Below are 21,624 nucleotides of genomic sequence, written 5' to 3'. Positions count from 1 at the left end.
CTCTACAATATCACTACCTACGAGTTCTCTCTGACCTGCTGAATTCAACTGCTCACACCCTCAAAACTCCAACAATTAACAATCAAACTGCTTCCTTCCTGACTAACTCCATCTTCAGTGACCCAATTGTACTCAGTGTTGATGTGTAATGTTTGCAGTAACTTGTACCATTGTGTTTATATTTATTTTCATGCATTGAGACTGTTTACACACTGTATATTGTGCTATTTCTTGTATGTGCTATTAATCTGTGTGGAGCTTTTCTTCCCAGGCCTCTACTGAAAATGGGCTCACTTAGGCCCGGTACACTTTGCTGGTTAACAAATGCAATAAATAAACAAATAACTGACATACACAAGCATACGCATACTACACATACACTAAAATTGTACCCATACCATAATTTTAACCCCCGTGCACTGTGCCCTTACCTAACCCTCACTCTAACTGACATACACAAGCACATGCACGCATATACAGTAAAGCTATACCCTTACCATAACCCTAACCCCCATGCGCTATGCCCTTACTTAACCATACTTGATCCTTCACCTCCCAAACACAGGCAAAGACACTCCCACCCCTACCCAAACTCTGCTTACATTTTTCAGTAAAACATACATTTATAATTTAGAACATTTGACAGTTCCTGTGGTGCCAGTCTTTTCAGTTATCAAACAAATGCACATTCGATAAACTGTAATTGAAATATATAAATTAAATATATAAAATTCACTGGTTGCTAGGATGTTCTCTCCAGCCATGTTTCATTTGCTATGGTTTGATTATAGTCTATTAACTATTTTGAAATAATTGATAGTGTTGCCATCATATTTCTAAATGGGTAGAACGATGCCTCCATTTTTATAGTTCTTGCACACAACTCCAAGAAATGAAGTTCAGAACTTACCTTCTGTCATAGTTTATGTGGAGTTTGCATGTTATCCTTAATTCTCAATCACTGTTATTTCCTCCCAGATCTGCAGTGGCTAATTTGATTAATCTGAATTCCCTCATTCTTTGATTTACTCTTTAGTGCAGTAAAGGGATGTGTGGGAACCACAACTTGCCCAAGCACTGAATGGGCATGATGTGGAGAAACATTCCTGTATTAAGTGCGATCCCTTCTCATTATGTATGCAGCCACACACTCACTCACTCTTGCATTGCATGCACACTTAAAGGTAATATGGAGTATCACCAATATGTGGAATGAAACTGGACCATCTGTCTGAAAGCCATGTGGATACTTGGAGTCCACGTAGATAACTCACAAAAGGCATTCCAGTACAGAAATGAAATTGAGTGTATGTGTATGTGTGTGTGTGTGTGTGTGTGTGTGTGTGTGTGTGTGTGTGTGTGTGTGTGTGTGTGTGTGTGTGTGTGTGTGTGTGTGTGTGTGTGTGTGTGTGTGTGTGTGTATGTGTGTGTGTGTGTGTGTGTGTGTGTGTGTGTGTGTGTGTGTGTGTGTGTGTGTGTGTGTGTGTGTGTGTGTGTGTGTGCGTGTGCGTGTGTGTGTGCAGTTACTGAGACATGGTTTAAGACTGCAGAGAGTACCCCAGAAGTGCAAGGTTTTAATGCCTTCCATGCTTTTAGACCAATAGCTGGGCAGAAAAGGGCTAAAGGTGGAGGTGTCTCAATATATATCAATAACAAAAATACCTCTAGGGTGGTCAGACAGGATGACATGCTCGAGTTCAGATTACCATAGACCAAATCAGGTACCATATCCTAGCCAGTTATAGGCCACACTCCATGCCCCAAGAAGCTCACAATGCATACTTGGACCTGCTACAGACACTTACCATCCAGCCTAACACCCTACCCATGGGAGACATTAATTACCTCTCTATAGAATGTGAATCCTACACAGTCTCAAATCTACAGGCACAGAGATTTCTAGACTTCATAAATAGAAGCACCCTTGACCAAGTAGTGAATATAGCCACTAGAGGCTCCAATATACTGGACCTTGTGTTTACAAATATGGGAGAATGTTGCACATCCCCTTACCTATGTCTCATCCTGTCTGGTAAGGTCCAGCCAGAAAACTATCTCCTTTGAAATCAAAATCAACTCTAATCCCATTAAAACCAATAACAGGAAATATTCCAAGACAAATTACCTATTATTAATTCCAATACTTTTCTTTAGAATTAAAATGACTTTTTTACACTGGCAAAACTATATACCACCACAAATAATTAGTATGTGTCATTCATTGCATTGGAAATGAAATTATAATTTAAGACTTATCATAAATTATGACTAGACCTAGAACCTACTTTTTCTACCAACTGGGTGTTCTTCAGCAAAAGATCTCAGCTCATCCAAAACTGCATATTCTTTCTACTGCTACCCCACACACAGTTACAGCTGCACTAGGGAAGTGCGAGATTTGTTTTTCTAATTAAAATATCCACTGCAAATTTTGCAGATGCATTAATATCCAACTCCAAGGCACTCCAGACATTACCCTGCATTCCTTTTTTTGTTAACATGGTTGCACATCCAAACATTATTCAGTCTTCTTCTTCTTTCAGCTTTTCCCGGTTAGGGGTCACCACAGCAGATCACCTGCCTGCACATGATTGTCAGTAGAGTTTTACGGTGTCGAGTTGCCAGCCTGGCACCCAACTTTCCATGGAAGGCACGCACACAAACACACACACACGCCTAGGGCCAATTTTGAGTGCCCAATAAACTTACAGCATGTCTTTGGTTTGTGAGGAAACTGGAGCACCCGGAGGAAACCCATGCGACCACAGGGAGGACATACAGACTCCGCACAGAAGGCACCCCCAAACATTATTCAGTAAGATATGTTATTTATCCTTCCCTTTCTAATGAACACAGCTGTACTATATTGCACAATTTCACTAGATGATAGATACCTCAGCTGATCATTTATATTCAGATAACGTAGCACAAGTAATAACTTTCTGATCCCTCTATTGGTCTCATATTTCTTTAACCAGCTCTAAATCCATATTATAAACAGATCGGTAGAACATTGTCTTCTGAGATATCCACTATCTTGAAGTTCTTATCTGGCTTCATTCTGTTATGGGCAGGAAAAGCAAAGTGGTCTAATTCTGTGAGTAACAAGCTACATAACAAGGTGCACCTGTTAATATGCACTGGTTGCACTAGTAGTAATAAATAACCAACAGTCCTTGCATTATTGAAGATCATAGTTGTCCGTGTTTACATATTGACTTCACGCATGAATAAACTGTCCTCTGACTCATTATAAAGTTTTATCATTTTGTATTATGTCTGTGGAATATTGATGGAAAAAGTCTGCACTTACCTTCTTACCTAATCAGCAATAGATTTAAGAAAATAAATGCACATGCGCTCATTTAATGTTACTTTATTAGTTCAGTGCTATTGGGAAAGAATACAGTCTACTTGTAATCTATTTACAGACAGCATTTTATGGACTTGTAAGCTACTTGGTAAACTGATTCATTGTGCTTTGTGAAGAGAATTTGGCTATTTCAGTGGTTAGCATTGAAGTGGCTTTTAGATAATCAGAAATTATATAGTAACTATAAGTCACAGCTTCTGTATGTCATTCACAAAAGTAGTTTACATATATCATTATAATACACTAAGGGCCAAAATCAGAAAGATTACTGTGAGGTGTACATGAAGTGTGCACTCCATGGGACCATTATTGATTCAGAGACAGTTGTACTATGGTATTAAAATACAAAGACATACAGCACTATTGTGCGCTGTTTCCACAGCCATGCTATATGCTAGTGAGGCTTGTCAGGGGAAAGGAATATGACAATTAGCCATATGCTTTTCTCCTTGAAACTGCCTGTGGTAAGGCATTTACAAAACTGTTTAAACTGTTATGGCCACTCCTAGCCATTCGCAGTAATGAACATGACCAAAAGGCCTCATTCACCAATTGCAATAGAGAGGAGTGCTGAGGAACTCGGCTGTGAGGTAGTGTTAGGATTTGTGTGTGTGCATGATTGTATGTGAGGTGGTGCATGTGAGACTGAATGTGTGTGCGTCTGCTTGGGAGGTAGCTGTGTGTGCTTGTGCATGCATATGTGTGTGTGTGTGTGTACTTGTGCACAGAGTGAACGCAGAGTGCCCTTGCTAATATAATGCAGCTGCCACTAATAACTACCATAGGAAATGCTAATCTGCACTTTCAGTAGTTAGCAGTGATTCAGAGACATGCAAATTAGCCGAATATGAAGTCTTTCCTCATTATAGCTAATTTTTCTCTGAATCAGAAGTCTTCTATTGTGGACACAGTGCCATTTTTCTGCAGCCCTTAACACAAGTGGTGTGGTTCTTTATGAATACCCAAGTAAGCCATGAAAGCCATCAGAAAGACTAATGTTTTTAAGAGAATGCAAGTAGAATTAAGTAGTAGTCTTTTAATTAGAAATTACATTTTAAGGGTTCAAAAATCAAGTTGTAGATAAGGTGAAAATTGTCAAAGTTCAGGTTACGTATTGCAAGTGTTTAGGTATATATCACTGAGAATCAGAAGTTGTATATCTTGAGGAGTGTGTTCTTTAAGTGATATCACTATGTTTCTATGTCATAGGAGACAGAGATTTTGAACACAGCGATTCTCACAGGAAAGATGGTGGCAGTTTCAGTAAAGGTCATCGCTGTAGAAGAAGATGGAACAGTTACTATTGTGTCTGACCCTACTGAGTGCAGTTCCACTGATGACAATGTGATAAAGGTAAGTAAGTGAATGTGGGATCATTTTATATCTATATGTGGTTTGGTCTTAATATTATCTGAACTTATTGCAATCCATACTTCCTGTACTGTAGTGAACAATGTAAATTCTGAATGACTTGAAAATTGAATAACAGTTAATGGCATGTCATGTAGCTTTTTTTGCCAAACAGTGTATGATTTATGTACATATGGCTAAAAAAATAAAGTTAACACAATGTGTGGGCAAGTAAAGCTGACAACCATTAAATAAATAAGAGCAAGACGTAGGAGGTACCATATCAAATGATATTATCAGTAAAAGAGCAGAGATGTTCCTTACAAGAACAGAATATCTCTGCAAGAAAATGGAAGGATTGAAGGTGGAAGTATTTCATATATATTTATCAGAAGTACTTATTACTTATAATAGCCAGGTATAAGAGCCAGTTTTCATCAGGTTACAGGAACACAAAGTAAAGCAGCTGAAATGTTACTGGGTATGCAGTAATAACTGTAAGAGACACTCAGAGTCTTCATTATTTATGCTCTAGCAGAGGATATTAAGGACAAGCTGACATATCAGTTTTAAAGAGCAGTATTTACCACTGTATCATTACTAGTAAAGTATTTAATGTGTTTGCATCTATTTGTGTAGGCAGCGTTCTTCCTTAAAACAGGAAGATAGCGATGAAAGGATTTACGTTAAGCAGAATATGTGGTGGAAGTAAAATGTAATTATCTATAGTTACCTCTCATATGACATTTGTCCCACAAGGGACATTATGCTAACTGCTCATCCTGACATTGAAATGATACTGCACTGCTGTTGGTTTATTGTAATATACTATATAACTTTATTCCTCCTTATGTGTTTCACGGTTATATACATTGTACGTTTAATGAATCTGCATTTTTATCAAGTGGAGAAAAAATTCACAGGCAACTGTTAAAAAGATGAACTACTTTAAGAATTGGTATAACATGGCTTATATCACCTTACATACTTAAATGGTGTTCACTGCACAACACTGGTTAGTTAAGAGTTATTTATTCCCATTTGCACATTTGACCTAGTACTGTGGTCTGATGACGTACATTGTATAATTTGTAATGAGTACTGGGATTAAATGGATTTGGAACATGCTTAAAGGGTAGATTAAAAAGAGAGTTCATAGGGACTGATCTTATGTTGGAAGGCTATTCCTGCTAGAATTTAACAACAGAAAGCATGAGGCTTCTTCATATGTCAAAAATCATTATGTCTGTAGCAATAAGGACGTGTTAGCATGTCTCCCCATTTTCAAGTGGCCTGCATCATACTGAAATAAAGGAACTTGTTTAGATGATGAAAATGTTGACTAACTCTACCCTTATCAGATAATAAGTATCAGGCTGACGTGAGGACCCAGTCAGTTTGTTGAAAATGGAATGTATATGAGGCTGGCCTTTAAAACCTTTCAGTATAATTTAAGTACCGCCCTCTTTTCCAAAGTTCAGATCATATTCACAGTACTCCAATCATATGATATCAAAAAAATAAAAGAAATATGGGAAGTAATTTATAACCATCCTTGTTTTTAAGATTTAAATTTAATGTCAACTCTGTTAGTAAGGATCTTTAAAAGGTCAGCCCTGATCACTGGTTAATATGCTTTCTTTGTGTAGAACCATAAAACTGTGTATACATATAAACTGTACGAGTGGAGGCATTTTCAAATAACTGAAGAGACAGGATGAGTGTTATGTTGTAAGGTTTGGTGATGCCTCATATGAAATATGGTAACTCTTTTTCATTGTGTAATACCTTCATATTACATTTATTTTATTTACATAACATATGTTTTAAAGGAAGGTGTATAATATAGTAATTATTGCCATCATGCTTAAATATTTTTATAGCACCTCAAAAGTCTGAGAATTCATAATGCAAATTTGCTTAAAGCACATAGCTTTATTTGCATATATCTGTAATAGAGGGCAATATTTCAGAAGAAAGGCTTGCATACACTTGTTTATCTGAGCTAGTGTTAAACTTGCAGTTTGAATATTAGACTCATGTTAAACCTGTGAGATGAACCCTAAAGCCACACCACCAATATCAATCTATCCCTAGGATCTTTCTTTTATACATTTCTTATAGGGCATCAAATAGATTATCATCCTATCTTCCAAGAAAAAAACTCCCAGGACAGCTTCACAAGCAAATTATGAGTATAGTCCACAATAAAATGTAATACATAGTTTGTTTATAAAATGATGAATGAATATTAAAATTGCTTATTGAAGTAATCAATTCATATATAAATATACTTTCAGACTAAGTACACTAAATATTTCTTTGGTTACCAACACAATATTTTAACATATTCAACAACATAGCTCATTACAGTTATTTTCAACATATTCCTTTATTAGTTAATATAATTTTGCTGAATTAGTAAAATTAATACATTACTTCATTTTTGTAGAAACAGTTTAATTAATATAGCATAATTTAATCCAAAGCCACACACAGCATCTATTACTGTCTGCTATTTACTGTTGATATATAATTCCTTAACATAATTTCCCGCTTGAAAATATGGGTCTATATTATAACATCAAAGTCTTAAAACTTCTAATGTTATAATATCGAACCCTATGCAGGAACACTGAAAATAGCGAAGCTGCAGAATATCGAATACTTTCCTAGGGAAAGTATTCGGTGGGTCATTTCTGCAGCTTCGCTATATCCTTGACTGTGGAGCAAAGGTTACGGACCAGGTTAAGGTAAGTGTGTGAATGAAGGTGAGTGTGCAATAGGGACCTTAGGGTTAGGGAGTGGGTAAGGTGAGTGTGCGATAGGGACTTTAGGGTTAGGGAGCGGGTAAGGTGAGTGTGCGATAGTTAGGGACCTTAGGGTTAGAGAGTGGGTAAGGTGAGTGTGCGGTAGTTACGGACCTTAGGGTTAGGGATGGGCTAATGTAAGTGGATAGCTAGTAGTGTATGTATGGTTTAGTGTAGGGTTTTGTGAAATGTATGTGTGTGGATTATTTTGGTGTGCTTGTGTTGTGTGTATGTTTGTCGGAACAGCAAAATTTTTCCTTGGGAAAAAATTCGTTATTCTGAGTGTTCGATTTTAGAGTCTTTCGATCGAATGGGTTTGATATTATAACATTCAAAGTTTTAAGACTTCAATGTTATAATATAGACCCGAAAATATCTGAGAACAATCTGTAGAAACTTGAATAGCCATCATTCAGGTACTGTTTTACAAATATGTTTAACTACCAAGATTTTCAGATTTGTATTTTTAACATCTCTATGATATTCCATCCTACTAGTATGTAAGCTATTTTCTGTCTTTCCTATATAAAACAGGAATGGGGTAACTGATAATACACCCAAATGCTTTACTTTGACAACCTGCATTCATGTATAAAAATATTTATTTCATAATTTGGATGCTGTAAAACATTATTTGAAACATTTATAAGTGGTGGGGTACTTTTACGACCCAGCTCAGAGGCATGAGAGGAGTCTGTTGGTCAAGCTACAACATAAAGCATAGCTCAGGTTGTAGCTCCATACAAATAAAGCTATGCTGCTTTAAGCACACTTGCAACACATAAAGTTAAGCAAATTTGCATTAAAGAAAATCTCAGTCTTCTGATGTAGTGTAAATGTTGTTTATGGATGTTGGCAATAATTCCTATATTATCCAGCTCTATTAGTAAGGAGCATACTTCCACATGTGTTTCAAACTTCTGTCAGATTCCCCCTTTTCTTGTGTATAAAACTATGGCTACATCTAACATATTCAGCAATAGTACTGTTGCCTAGAAGAACATCCCTGTTGTCATGAATGACTTGCTCAGCAAAAAAATACCACCAACAAAATCAGTAATTAATCTAATGTACTATGTTCACTCTTTATTTACAACATTCATACCAACATGATGGTAGCTATTGTGTTCATAGGTTCATAGGACAATAATAGGCTGTTGGACCAGTGGTCCTTATAAGCCTAGCTAAGAATTTTACCCATGTTTCCACAAAGTCAGCACCTGTTTCCCCTCTCCAGCAGGGACACAGGTGGGATCTCAGGGATGTATTTTCTGTTTCCCATCCAGTCATCCAGGTTCCTCTTAAAGAAGGCTAGTGAGGTACTCTGCTTGACATGGACTGGAGTCTATTCCACAGGTAGTGGAGTCTTTGGGACACAAATCTATCCTGCCAACAAGTTCTGTTAATGTCACAGACCAAGTTGAGGCCTTGCATGTTGGTTGAGTAAGTGGAGTTTGACTTACAGATATGCAGCAGCTTCATCAAGGCTGGGTCTGACATGGCTTTGTATGCCAGAAACAGGTCACTGCTAAGCAGTCTGTACAAGACTGAGTTGTTAAACATCTTCTACTCTGTACATATAAATATTACCTACGTAACCCAGTCAACAGTGCCCCCTTGGATAGACAGTGCAAGATGTAACTGGTAGGACTGAATGCATCTGTAGATGAGGTGTCTACAGTAGTTAATTAGTTCCAAATTGGAAAGGCTACATGTATGGATAAATTCAAACCATAAATTAAGTATGTTGATGGATGTTGGGAGTGCTATAGTTAACCATCCTTTTCAAAGCAGCAGCAAAGTTGGGGGCAATACTGCTTGACAAGCAAAGTAGATTGATGACCTCACTTAAAAAATAAGTATAAAAGCAAAACGCAAAAAGAAGGTCAGGAGGGTTATAGGATTTTTCCCTTTGAACAGACATCATGCTCATCAGCCACCATAAGAAATCATATGCCAGTGTAATGGTAAAGAAAACTTCATGTGGGACTTGAAACTCTGATTCTGGAGAAACTATTCAGATTCCATTCAGGAAGTGAAGGAAATGTAACAAGCTTTTGGTAGGGTTGCAAAAGGGATGGGATTATGAGTACAAGTTAGAGTAATGAAGATCGAATACAGAGTTACTGGGCTATCTCTCCTTGACAGAAAACGTATCTCATGGAAGAATCTGTGCTTTTAAGTGTCGATAGAAGTCTGCTGAGCATATAGTGAGGATGCTTTTTGGGCAACCACATCATACACTTTACAAGGCACAATCCAGTGGAATGTAGCCATGTAGCAGATACAGGACATAATGGAGAAAGTGTATTTCTCAGCTTGCTTCAGATTGCCTGCAGATCCTATAGCATGAAATACGGACTTTCGCTTGGAATAGTGTAATGTGACCTGCCCAACTCTGCTGTCTTACATTGTAGCAGTAACTAGGACAAGTCATTAGGATAAATAAGGAGATACTGGTTTCTGTGTCTGCTTTGTTTCTTCAAATGATTAGGATTTCTAGTACTTTAACAGGAAAGGGCCACATTCCTATGTCAGGCTACAATTAAAGGTCATGAAATTACTAATGCTTCAATTTATGATGTTTGCCAAGCACACTTTTCTCATTACCTGCAATGTGCACAGAATTGCTCCCTTCTGCACTTCATATTTATTTACCTGTATTGACAACATACTCATCTATGCTTGAAAATTCTTTTATATATTTCCTTGATGTCATTCTCAAATGCAGAAATGTCAGTTATCTTGCATCATCATACTTTCCTGACCTACCAAAAGCTTTTGGTGTAGTCTGTTGCTGCAAACTACTCTGTTAACCCTCATTCGCTGGTCTGTCTCTCAAAGTCCTAGAATGTTGTAATTCCTACCTCAGTAATAAGACATGGTGTATAAAACAGCAACAACCCAAATGCACCTTTCTTCAAATAAAAGTTGGAGTCCATCAAGGCTGAATACTTGACCCCTCCTTTTCAGCATATTCAGCAACAGTTTTCATCTTGGTGCCATTAAATTAGCTATTGTCCAGTATGCTGGCAATTCAACAATTATATGCACAGTCAAAACAATTCTTGAGCTTCAGAATATTACCCAGCCTTCTTTAACCTTCATTGAAGTCTGGAACAAACAGTCCGACTTTGTATTAAACCCTACAAAATAAGCTAATTTTGTCCACCCCCATTTCAAAGTACAGCATAAAAGTTAATTTTACCCTTCTTTCCAGCAGTATTACAGTCATTGCATCTGTTTCCAATAAAAACTCCCGGCAGTCATTATTAATGAAAATCTCAAATTTAACTGCAATGTAGGACAAAATCCTATTTAACAGTTCTCTTGCAAGCACACAGCAAATGAATAGTTACTTCCAGTATTTTCACATGCTGCCCACATCTTGATAAATTTACATTTAGCCCATTCTGCAAAACCTGAGCAGTGCTACAATAAAATAGCTAAGTTTGCTACTAATGTAAACCAGAGAACCCCCATGTGCAACACCATAAACAACTCAATTGACTTGAAAAATCTACATCACTTCATCTACTGCCAACTCAAAATAGTAGATATAATTTTACACATTCCAGACCTCCCCATCCCTTAAGAATTTTCTTTGGAGGTATACTGTTACTAGAAAACTTTGATCCTCTGATAAATGCCTGACCTCCGTCCCCTTCCCACTGTAACTCCCTTAACTTTATGTTGCTGAAATCTAGGACTGTCTATCCATCTCCATCTAACAGATTACAAAGCCAACCTTTTCAAGCCCTCACTGAAATCATATTTCAAGAATATCTAGATTCTTCACTGTACCTTAACCCTAGATAAACATCCCCTATCTCTGACAGCCTCCACTCTATCTAAATTTTATTTTCCCTATATAACAATGTAGGACCTTTCATTTTTCATATACCTACTTCACTCAAGTTACTCATCTCTAAGTCTCTCTGACTGTATCATCGCCCTTACTTATAGCCTCAACTCAATGAATCCTATTCCAAAAACCTCATTCAAAAATAAATTGCATTCATTTCCACAGATTCATTCTAGGCTAACTGCCCTTGCTGGCCTTTTTAAGCCTAAGCCAATTAACCCATGTGAGAATCAAACCCAGAAACTTTTGTCTGTAAGGCAAATATTTTAACCGTTATGCCAACCTCCCTCTAAAAGCAGCATGAAATATGTTCAGAATTGTTTTGGGTTCATAGGCTAGTACTAGGCTAACTGCAGTTATGGGCCTTTTAAGCATAGCAAATTAACCTAATTCTTTGTAAGGTAAATGCATTAACCATTATGCCAGCTTCCCACATACATGTTTTTGAGCCTTTACTTTGTACTATTCTTCCAGAAGAATTTTGTCACAATTTGACTTTTGATGAGAAAATCTTCACACCCCGGATACAGAGCTCTTGTTCAAAAGTTTTTAATTTAAACCAACTATAAGTTTTTCAAAGACCTAAATTTATACTTTAAACCACCACAGATAAAGCTACAGATTACAGAAATCATTCCCAAAACCTTGTGAAGTACTTCCAGGCAAGCAAGCCATTCCAAAAATTCAGACAAACAACAATCTCCAAGAGCTATCTCTTAACCAAATATTGATAACAGAAACTCTTCTACGTTATCTCCTTTCTCCTTCAATCTATAAACCCTCCATCTCCATAACATCCATCAAAATACCCAGATAATCATGAGTTCTTCTTCTCCAATAAGAAAGGTGAGGCATCATCCATTTTTCTCTGCAGAAGAAAGCTGTATTTCTTCCCCAATTTGCAGTGCAACACTCCAAAGTATTATAAGACATAAGAGTTTCAAGTGAAATGGATGCCCTATCACTATACTGACATTTTATTCAAATTAGACCATTGGTGTCTTGATCCCAAAGATGCACTCTGCAACCATCCTACCCCACCTTTCTCTGAAACCATTTGAAGCATTCTACTAAATTAATTAGATTACTATGTAGTGATGCACAGCTATAGAAAAAGCACTTACATGGTGATTCTAGAAAATTAATTAGATTGCTATGTAGTTATGCCCAGCTATAGATTATGCACTTAGATGATGATTCTAGTAAATTATTTAGATTACTATGTAGAAATGCGACTCAATATGCAGTTAGAAGGTGATTCTAGTAAATGAATTAGATTAATATGTAGTAATGCCCAGCTGTAGATTATGCACTTAGATGATTATTCTAGTAAATTAATTAGATTACTATGTAGTGATGCCCAGCTATAGAATATGGGCTAAGATGACGACTCTAGTAAATTAATTAGATTACTATGTAGTGATGCCCAGCGATATGCATCTAGAAGGTGTTTCTAGTAAATTAATTAGATTAATAAGTAATGATGCCCAGCTACAGATTATGCACTTAGATGATGATTCTAGTAAATGAATTAGGTTACTATGTAGCAATGCCCAGTGATAGAATATACACTTAGGTGGTGATTCTAGTAAATAAATTACATTACTATTTAGTGATGACGAGCAACATGCACTTAGATGGTGATTGTAGTAAATTAATTCGATTACTATGTAGTGATTCCCAGAGATATACACTTAGATGGTGATTCTACTAAAAAGAATATGCACATACATGGTGATTGTAGTAAATTAAATTGCTATGTAGTGATGCCCAGCTATAGAAAATGCACTTAGATGGTGATTCTAGTAACTTAATTAGATTACTGTGTAGTGATGCCCAGCTATAGAATATGTAGTTAGATGGTGATTCTAGTAAATTAATTAAATTACTATGTAGTGATGCCCAACTATAGAATATGTAGATAGGTAGTGATTCTAGTAAATTAATTACATTACTAGGTAGTGATGTCCAGCTATAGAATATACCCATAAGTGGTGATTCTAGTGAATTAATTAGATTTCTATATAGTGATGCCCAGCGATATGCACTTAGATGATGATTCTAGTAAATTAATTAGATTACTATGTAGTGATGCCCAGGTATAGAATATGCACTGAGGTGGTGATTCTAGCAAATTAATTAGATTTCTATGTAGTGATGCCCAGCTATAGAATATATACTTACATGGCGATTCTAGTAAATTAATTAGATTACTATGTAGTGATGCCCAGCTACAGAACATGCACTAAGGTGGTGATTCTACTAAACTAGATGTCTATGTAGTGATGCCCAGCTATAGAATATGGGCTTAGATGATGATTCTAGTAAATGAATTAGATTACTATGTAGTTATGCCCAGCTATAGAGTATGCACTTAGATGATTATTCTAGTAAATGAATTAGATTACTATATAGTGATGCCCAGAGATATGCATTTAGATGGTGATTCTACTAAATAGTATATGCACTTAGATGGTGATTGTAGTAAATTAATGAAATTACTATGTAGTGATGCCCAGCTGTAGAAAATGCACATAGATGGTGATTTGAATAAATTAATAAGATTACTTGTTGTTTCACAACAAGAGGTTCTTCAGTTCAATTCTCAGCTGGTGTTCCTTTTGTGTGGAATCTGCATGTCCTCCCTGTGGTTGATCGAAGTTTAAAAGACATGCAGGCAGGGGAGTGAGTATGAGTGCCTTCTCTGAAGGTTGGGCAATGGGCTGGCAACTTGACACCCTAAAACTCCACTGCCAATCAATAGCGGACCGCTGATCTCCTATGGCGACCCCTAACTGTGAAAATCCGAAAGTCTTTTACTATGTAGTGATTCCCAGCTATAGCATATTCACTTAGATGGTGATTCTAGTAACTTAATTAGATTATTAGGTAGTGATGCCCAGCTATAGAATATGAATTAAGTAGGTGCTTCTAGTAAATGAATTAGATTACTATGTAGAGATGCCCAGCTATAGTGTATGCACTTAGATGGTGATTCTAGTAAATTAATTAGAGTACTATGTAGTGATGCCCAGCTATAGAATATAAACGTAGATGGTGAGTATAGAAAATTAATTAAATTACTATGTGGTGACGCCCAGCTATAGAATATGCACTTAGATGGTTATTCTAGTAAATTAATCAGATTACTATATAGTGATGCCCAGCTGCACAATATGCACTTAGATGGTCATTCTACTAGATTAATTAGATTACTATACATTGATGCCCAGCTATAGAATATGCACATAGGGTGGTGATTCTAGTAAATTAATTAGACTTCTCTGTAGTGATGCCCAGCAATATGCACTTTGAAGGTGATTCTAGTAAATTAATTAGATTACTATGTAGTCATGCCCAGGTATAGAATATGCAGTTAGATGGTGATTCTAGTACTTTAATTAGATTTCTATGTAGAGATGCCCAGCTATAGCATATGTACTTAGATAAGGATTCTAGTAAATTTATTAGATGACTATGTAGCGATGCCCAGCTGTTGAATATACACTTAGATGGTGATTCTAGTAAATTAATCAGATTACTATGTAGTAATGCCCAGCTGTAGAGTATGCACTTAGATGGTGATTCTAGTAAATTAATTAAATTACTATGTAGTGGCGTCCAGCTATAGAATGCACTTAGATGTTGACTGTAGTAAGTTAATTAGATTACTATGTAGTTATGCCCAGCTATAGAATACACTTAGACGGTGATTCTACTAAACAGAATATGCACTTAGATGGTGGTTGTAGTAAATTAATTAAATTACTATGTAGTAATGCGCACCTATAGAAAGTGCACTTAGATGGTGATTCTAGTAAATTAATTAGATTACTATGTAGTTATGCCCAGCTATAGAATATGCACTTAGATGGTGATTGTAGCAAATTAATTAGATTGCAATGTAGTGATGCCCAGCTATAGAATATACACTTAGATGGTGATTCTAGTAAATTAATTAGTTTCCTATCTAGTGATGCTCAGCTATAGAATATGCATTTAGAGGGCGATTCTAGTAAAGTAATTACATTTCTATGCAGTGATGCCCAGCGATATGCACTTAGATGGTGATTCTAGTAAATTAATTAGGTTACTATGTAGTAATGCCCAGCTATACAATATGCACTTAGATGATGATTCTAGTAAATTAATTAAATTACTATATAGTGATGCCGAGCTATAGAATATGTACTTAGATGGTGATTCTAGTAAATTAATTAGATTACTAGGTAGTGATGCACAGCTACAGCATATGTACTTTGATGGTGATTCTAGTAAATTAATTAGATTAATATGTAGAGATGGCCAGTTATAAAATATGAAAAAACAACAAACTCAAACTGTCGCCCAAGAGTCCCGAATCCTGAATATATAAATGAATAAAATCAATCTAACACAAAGGTACAGGAACAGAGATTGGCGGGGCAATACAGTCCACAAAAAAATGTTCGCACGTAATATACAGTTGCGATTAGACTATGGTGATATCTCTTCCACCGGGTTCTCACTGAATTTTAGAAAACCGAGTGCCTATATGCCTAATCTGATAGTGTTGACTGGAAACCAGAAGTGGTTGGAATAGTGTATGTGGACTGTATTGCCCCACCAATCTCTGTTCCTGTACCTTTGTGTTGGATTGATTTTATTCAGTTTTAAAATATGCACTTAGATGGCGATTCTAGTACATTAATTAGGTTACAATGTAGTAATTCCCATGCTATAGAATATGCACTTAGGTGGTGATTCTAGTAAATTAATTAGATTGCTATTAAGTAGATTGCTATGCCCAGCTATAGAATATGCACTTAGATGGTGATTCTAGTAAATGAATTAGATTTCTATGTAATAATGCCCAGCTATAGAATATGCACTTAGATGGTGATTCTAGTAAATGAATTAGGTTTCCGTGTAGTGATGCCCAGCTATAGAATGCACTTAGATGGGGATTCAAGGTATTCAGACAAATATACAACTTTATCTTCACCTAAGGTACTTTATTGTATTTGTGTCTACATTGTGTGGAAGGAGACATCGTACTTCCCAGTAATCCCAGTTTAGAGGAATAAATATTATTATTACTTCTGTTCCAATATCAACAGTATAAGGATGTATTCTGCACATGTTATATATACAAATGAAGTATTTATGTGGGAGGTGTGGAAGCAATTGTATTTCTGAAACCAAAAAGCAGAATGATTGAAGATGTGCAAATGGAAAAATCACTGGATGCTTTGAACTGGTTTGGCTTTGAATTGAATGGCACAGTTGTGCAGTGGTTGTGTTATCACCTTACAGCAAGAGGCTGTCCGGTTTGATTCTCAGCTGGGGTTCCTTCTGTGTGGATTCTGCATGTTCCCCCTGCATCCGTGTGGGTTTCCTCTGCATGCTCCAGTTTTCTCCCATGTTATAAAGACATGCATCTGAAGTGTTTCTTCTTGGGCCTCCACTGAAAATTGGCTTTGTTCCAAGTCGGACTTTCCCAGTAAACAAATGTTAAATAAATTTCAGTGGAAACTTATCATTGTGGGCATTCATAATCTCTGATAGTTGTATGCCACTGCATACTTTTTCTCTATGAGTTTCAAAAGTCAAGATATGATTTAAGATCTTATAAAAGCTATATAAATGGCAATTGTCACAACAGTTATTGTTCAACTGTTTCAGTATGATATTAATTTTTTTCTGTTTTCCTTTACTTATCCTATTTGATGAGTGCAAAAGTTACAATATAACCTCTACACTACCTGACAAATAACTATGCTTACCACCTTTTATAAATTTTCTTACTAACTGCTCAAATAGCACACCAAAATTAAGAAAGGACTGGTACAGCTACAGCAAAGATGTGAGAAAATTGTCATTTATGTTACCTGCAGTGCAACCCTGCAAATCTCCATGTTTGAACATTGCATTAACACTTTCAGAGCTTGGCACAAACCTGGAATGGCATTTTCCACTCACATACAAGCACTGTAATGCTCATTGACGTAGCAATTTTTGATTGTAAACTTCAACAAATCATTCTCTTCTTTTCTTTTCTCTCTTGTAGCATTACTCCATTTCTCAGAGTAATAGCCTGCGAAGTCCAGTGTTACAATATCAGGGCTAGGAAGATGTATAGAGTATTAATCTTTACCCTCAATTATTTTTTTTCCTCAAATTTCTTTTTTATTTTTACAAATACAGTTGAATAAATTCCATAATATTTGTATATAACATCTAAAATAACTATGTACACTATTTACATCAGCCTGACATTATATCAGAGCTCAATATATACAATTACTTTATAGGTATAACAATCCAGTTATCAGAGTGTATCTGTTCAGTTATTGTAAAGTGTCAATCAGTGATAAGGCTTTTTTTCATGGATTGTTAATAAATTACTTAGGATGAATCCTTAATTCTTTAATTTTAATTTCCAACAATGCTGTGGTCTTCAGTAGGCTGTAGAAGTCTTCCAAAGTCGGTATTGTGTTTGTATTCCATCTTCTTGTTGTACACTTCCTTGAGATTGCAAGTATTGTCCATGCTAGATACATATTTGACTCATTCAAATGAGGACCTACATATACATTTAATAATGCGAGAGTTTTAGATAAGTTAAACAATTCATTAAATAAAGCTTGTAAAAAGTTTTTAATACCATTCCAAAATGGCTTAATTTTAACACAGTTAACAAAAAATGCGATTCCAATCTGCATTGTGTATTTGCTCACACCTCCAACATATTCCCTTTGTGGAAGAATTAATTTTTGTAATTCTGTCTGGAGTTAAGAATGCTCTGTGCATGCATTTCCAATGAAAACCTTTCCAGTATTGTGCAAAGGATGTATGTTTTATTGATAATAAAATACTTGATTTAGTTTCTTCAGTTAGCTCTATTGAGTGTCCTTTTATTATATAATTCCAGTATGAGGATTTGGGTATTGTTTTATAATTTATCAATATCTTGTAGAATTTTGAAATATTATTTCCCATGTCATAATCATTATTGATGATTTCATATAAGCATTTCATAAGTTTAGGTATTTCTTTAAATGAAGAATTAACAATTATTCTGCATAAATCTTGTGAATATGTCAAAATGCTTTGCATAGTTAGCCAGTCTAGTTGTGGAATTTTGTATGTTGTTTCTATTGTTTGCATATCCAGAACTTTTAGTCCTTTCATACATTGAAACCAACAACAAATCCTTTCTGTTCCCAATAATTAATTATTTCTCTTTATATTTTATGTGGATAGCTCTTTGTAACTATGAATGGTGTTAAAAGATCAAACCAGATTTTTAAATCTATATTTGCAGGAATCTTTTGCCTCAGTAGAAAGGTAGATCACAGATATTCAATTTATCTTAAATCCCAACAAAACGAAACTACTTCTCTTTATCCCAAACAAATCAAAAACCACTCTACTCTCCTTGTCTATCTCCTCCAATAATGGAACTGTCATTTCACCCTCTCTCCACACCAAGCTGCTTGGCATCGAAGTAGATAACAACCTGCACTTTGATATCCATATCTCTCAAACTATTAAAAAGGTACACAAAAAAATGGGGTCCCTATACAGACAAAAAGACTTTCTATCAGAGCAAGCTTGGGTCACCCTAGCTCAAACCCACCTCCTTTCCACACTCATGTATGCAGCACCTATTCTCACCTATGTAAGAAAATCTGACCCGGAGAAACTTGAGTCGTGTTATAACAAAATCACCAGGTTTGCAAAAAATTCCCTCTTTAGAACACACCATTGTATACCTCTTAGGCAACTTCAGTGGCTTGAGCTCCCTCACTTATTAACCTACCACCAACTAGTCATAGCTTATAACAACCTAAAATATCCTGAAAAAACTCCAGCCCTTAGGGAACTACTGACTAACTACATTCCACATCAACCACTCCACTCTGCCAACAAATCACTCCTCTCCTTCTCCACAGCCAACAACACAGCAGGTAAAGTTCTGTTTTCTCACAGTATAGCAAAAAGTTGGAATAATCTCCCTTCCTCGGTGACTTCTGCACCTAATACCAAACAATTCAAAAACTTCTTTAAGGCTCATATTGTTAGTTCTTGGCTATGTCCATTTGTCACTTCATCCAAGTATATGCTACCACCATCTTTCTCTCTTCTCTCCAATTATCAGACCCTCAATAAAAATGGAAGTAACAAATGATATCCCTTGACATTTGGAAATGTTGTGATCTCTGTATATTTTGATGACTAACTTAATATTCACTTATATATATTGCTGATATATATATTCCAGGGAACTTTGTTGGCTAGCCTTACTTAGGCCCTTGGACCGATAGCCTAGTACCTACCTATGAACCTATGATCTTTCTTTGCTTACTGTTCTATTATGCACAAAATACTGCTCAATAGCAAAGTCTTTACTTTACATTATGTATTATTATCATTGTCTGTTGTATTAATTAAGTGGAGCTTTTCTTCCCGGGCCTCCACTGTAAGTAGACCTTGTCCATTCGGACCATCCCGGTAAACAAATGTAAAATAAAAAAAGATAAAACAAATTTTCCTAAATGAGTCACTGTAATAATTAATCATATGAGTTTTAGTGGGCTTAGTTATGTTATATTGCATACTAATACATATGTGTCATGGCAAATTGTTTTTATCTGTTTGAATTTTTTTTTTTGTAAATCAAATTCATTTATTGATATTAAAGTTAGTAATTCTTCCCAATTTGCAGAATAATTTGGACTTATCCAGTCTGATATTGTTTTAGAAATTGATGCTTTTATATATGTTTCTATATCATGAAAGTTTAATCCTCCCTGTTTCCATGGTCTGATATGATGTATTAAAGCTATTTTGTTTCTTTTGGGAAACCATACAAATTTTATTAGGCATGAGTTTATTTCTTTGAGTATATTCCTTTCTGGTAACAGTTGTATTGCCAAAGCTATATATAGAATCTTGGGTAGTAAAACCATTTTTATTAACTGTAGTCTAGCTTCAAATGTTAATATTGCTTTGTTCCACTTTTCCACAGAGATTTTAATTGTATGGATGATATTATTGTAGTTTTTTGAGACTAATTCATTATTATCTTTGCATAACTCAATTCCTAGATATTTTAAGGTAGATTCTTGTTTCCCTATAACATGATTCCCCTTCGTCTTGCAATTCTTTTTTTTATTTAAAAATAAAAAAATTTGATTTTGATTTATTGAAATGGAGTCCTGAAGTTCTGTAAAATGTGTCAATTAACATATCTAATTCTTCTAATGTCTCTTTTTTATTGGATAATTTTAATAATATGTCATCAGCAAAGAGCATAACCTTAGAATTGTATTGTTCATAAACATCTACTCCTTTGATTTTTGTATTGTTACATATTGAATCTGCCAATATTTCAATAGTCAAAGCAAATAGAATCAGTAACATGGGACATTCTTGTTTAGTACCCTTTGTTATATGTATAGACTCAGAGGTGAAAGGACCTAGCTTAACATACACTAAATTATTTGTGTGTGTGTATATATATATATATATATATATATATATATATATATATATATATATATATATATATATGTATATATATTCTTTGGTAGATGAACAAAGGAAGGAGAAAATTCAGATAACACCAGAATTTTGAATAAATAGTCCCAATTTAGGGAATCAAAGGCTTTCTCTATATCTAATCCAATTGTGAGCATTTCTTTATTTTCTTTATTAACATAATCTTGAAGAGAAATTATCCTTTTAATATTGCCATGTGTGTGTCTATGATATACAAATCCAGTTTGATCATTATTAATTGTTTTGGATAGTGGTATTTTCATTCTGTTAGTTAATACTGTCATAAATCTTATAGTCATTATTTAATAATGATATAGGTCTATACGAGGTACAGATGTTTGGGGATTTGTTTTCCTTTAGTTTTGGTGTGATTAAGGAATATCTCCAAGAGGGTGGTATTAAAGCTTGTGACTGAATTTCTAATAGAGTTTTATGGAAGAGGGATAGTATCTTTGAAGGAAAAAGTTTATATATTTCCATAATTATGTCATCTATACCTGGAACTTTATTATTTTTACCCTCTTTTATTGTATCTGTAATTTCTTTGTAGGATATGGGTGTTTGCAGATCTAGTTTTAATTTTTCTAGTATTTTTTTTATATTAGAACATTTTGCATCTAAATTTAATTGATCGATATGTATATTTTCTTTTTGGAATTGTTCCATATAGTGATTTCTAT

The 21,624-nt window shown here is 35.3% G+C and overlaps 1 protein-coding gene across 1 annotated transcript in view; it reads left to right on the top strand.

Annotated features, from left to right (window-relative positions):
- Positions 1-21,624, top strand: part of LOC122799352 (transmembrane protein 132B-like) — a 2,948,958-nt gene that overhangs the window by 2,422,432 nt on the left and 504,902 nt on the right. Inside the window, exon 5 of the mRNA XM_044068346.1 lies at positions 4,583-4,726. Within this exon, the coding sequence (XP_043924281.1) occupies positions 4,583-4,726 (144 nt within the window). The remainder of the gene's footprint in view (positions 1-4,582; positions 4,727-21,624) is intronic.

The sequence above is a fragment of the Protopterus annectens genome, chromosome 4.part0 (assembly GCF_019279795.1).
Source record: "Protopterus annectens isolate FY-2018-M chromosome 4.part0, PAN1.0, whole genome shotgun sequence".
NCBI lineage: Eukaryota > Metazoa > Chordata > Ceratodontiformes > Protopteridae > Protopterus > Protopterus annectens.
This window is presented reverse-complemented; position numbering and strand designations above follow the sequence as displayed.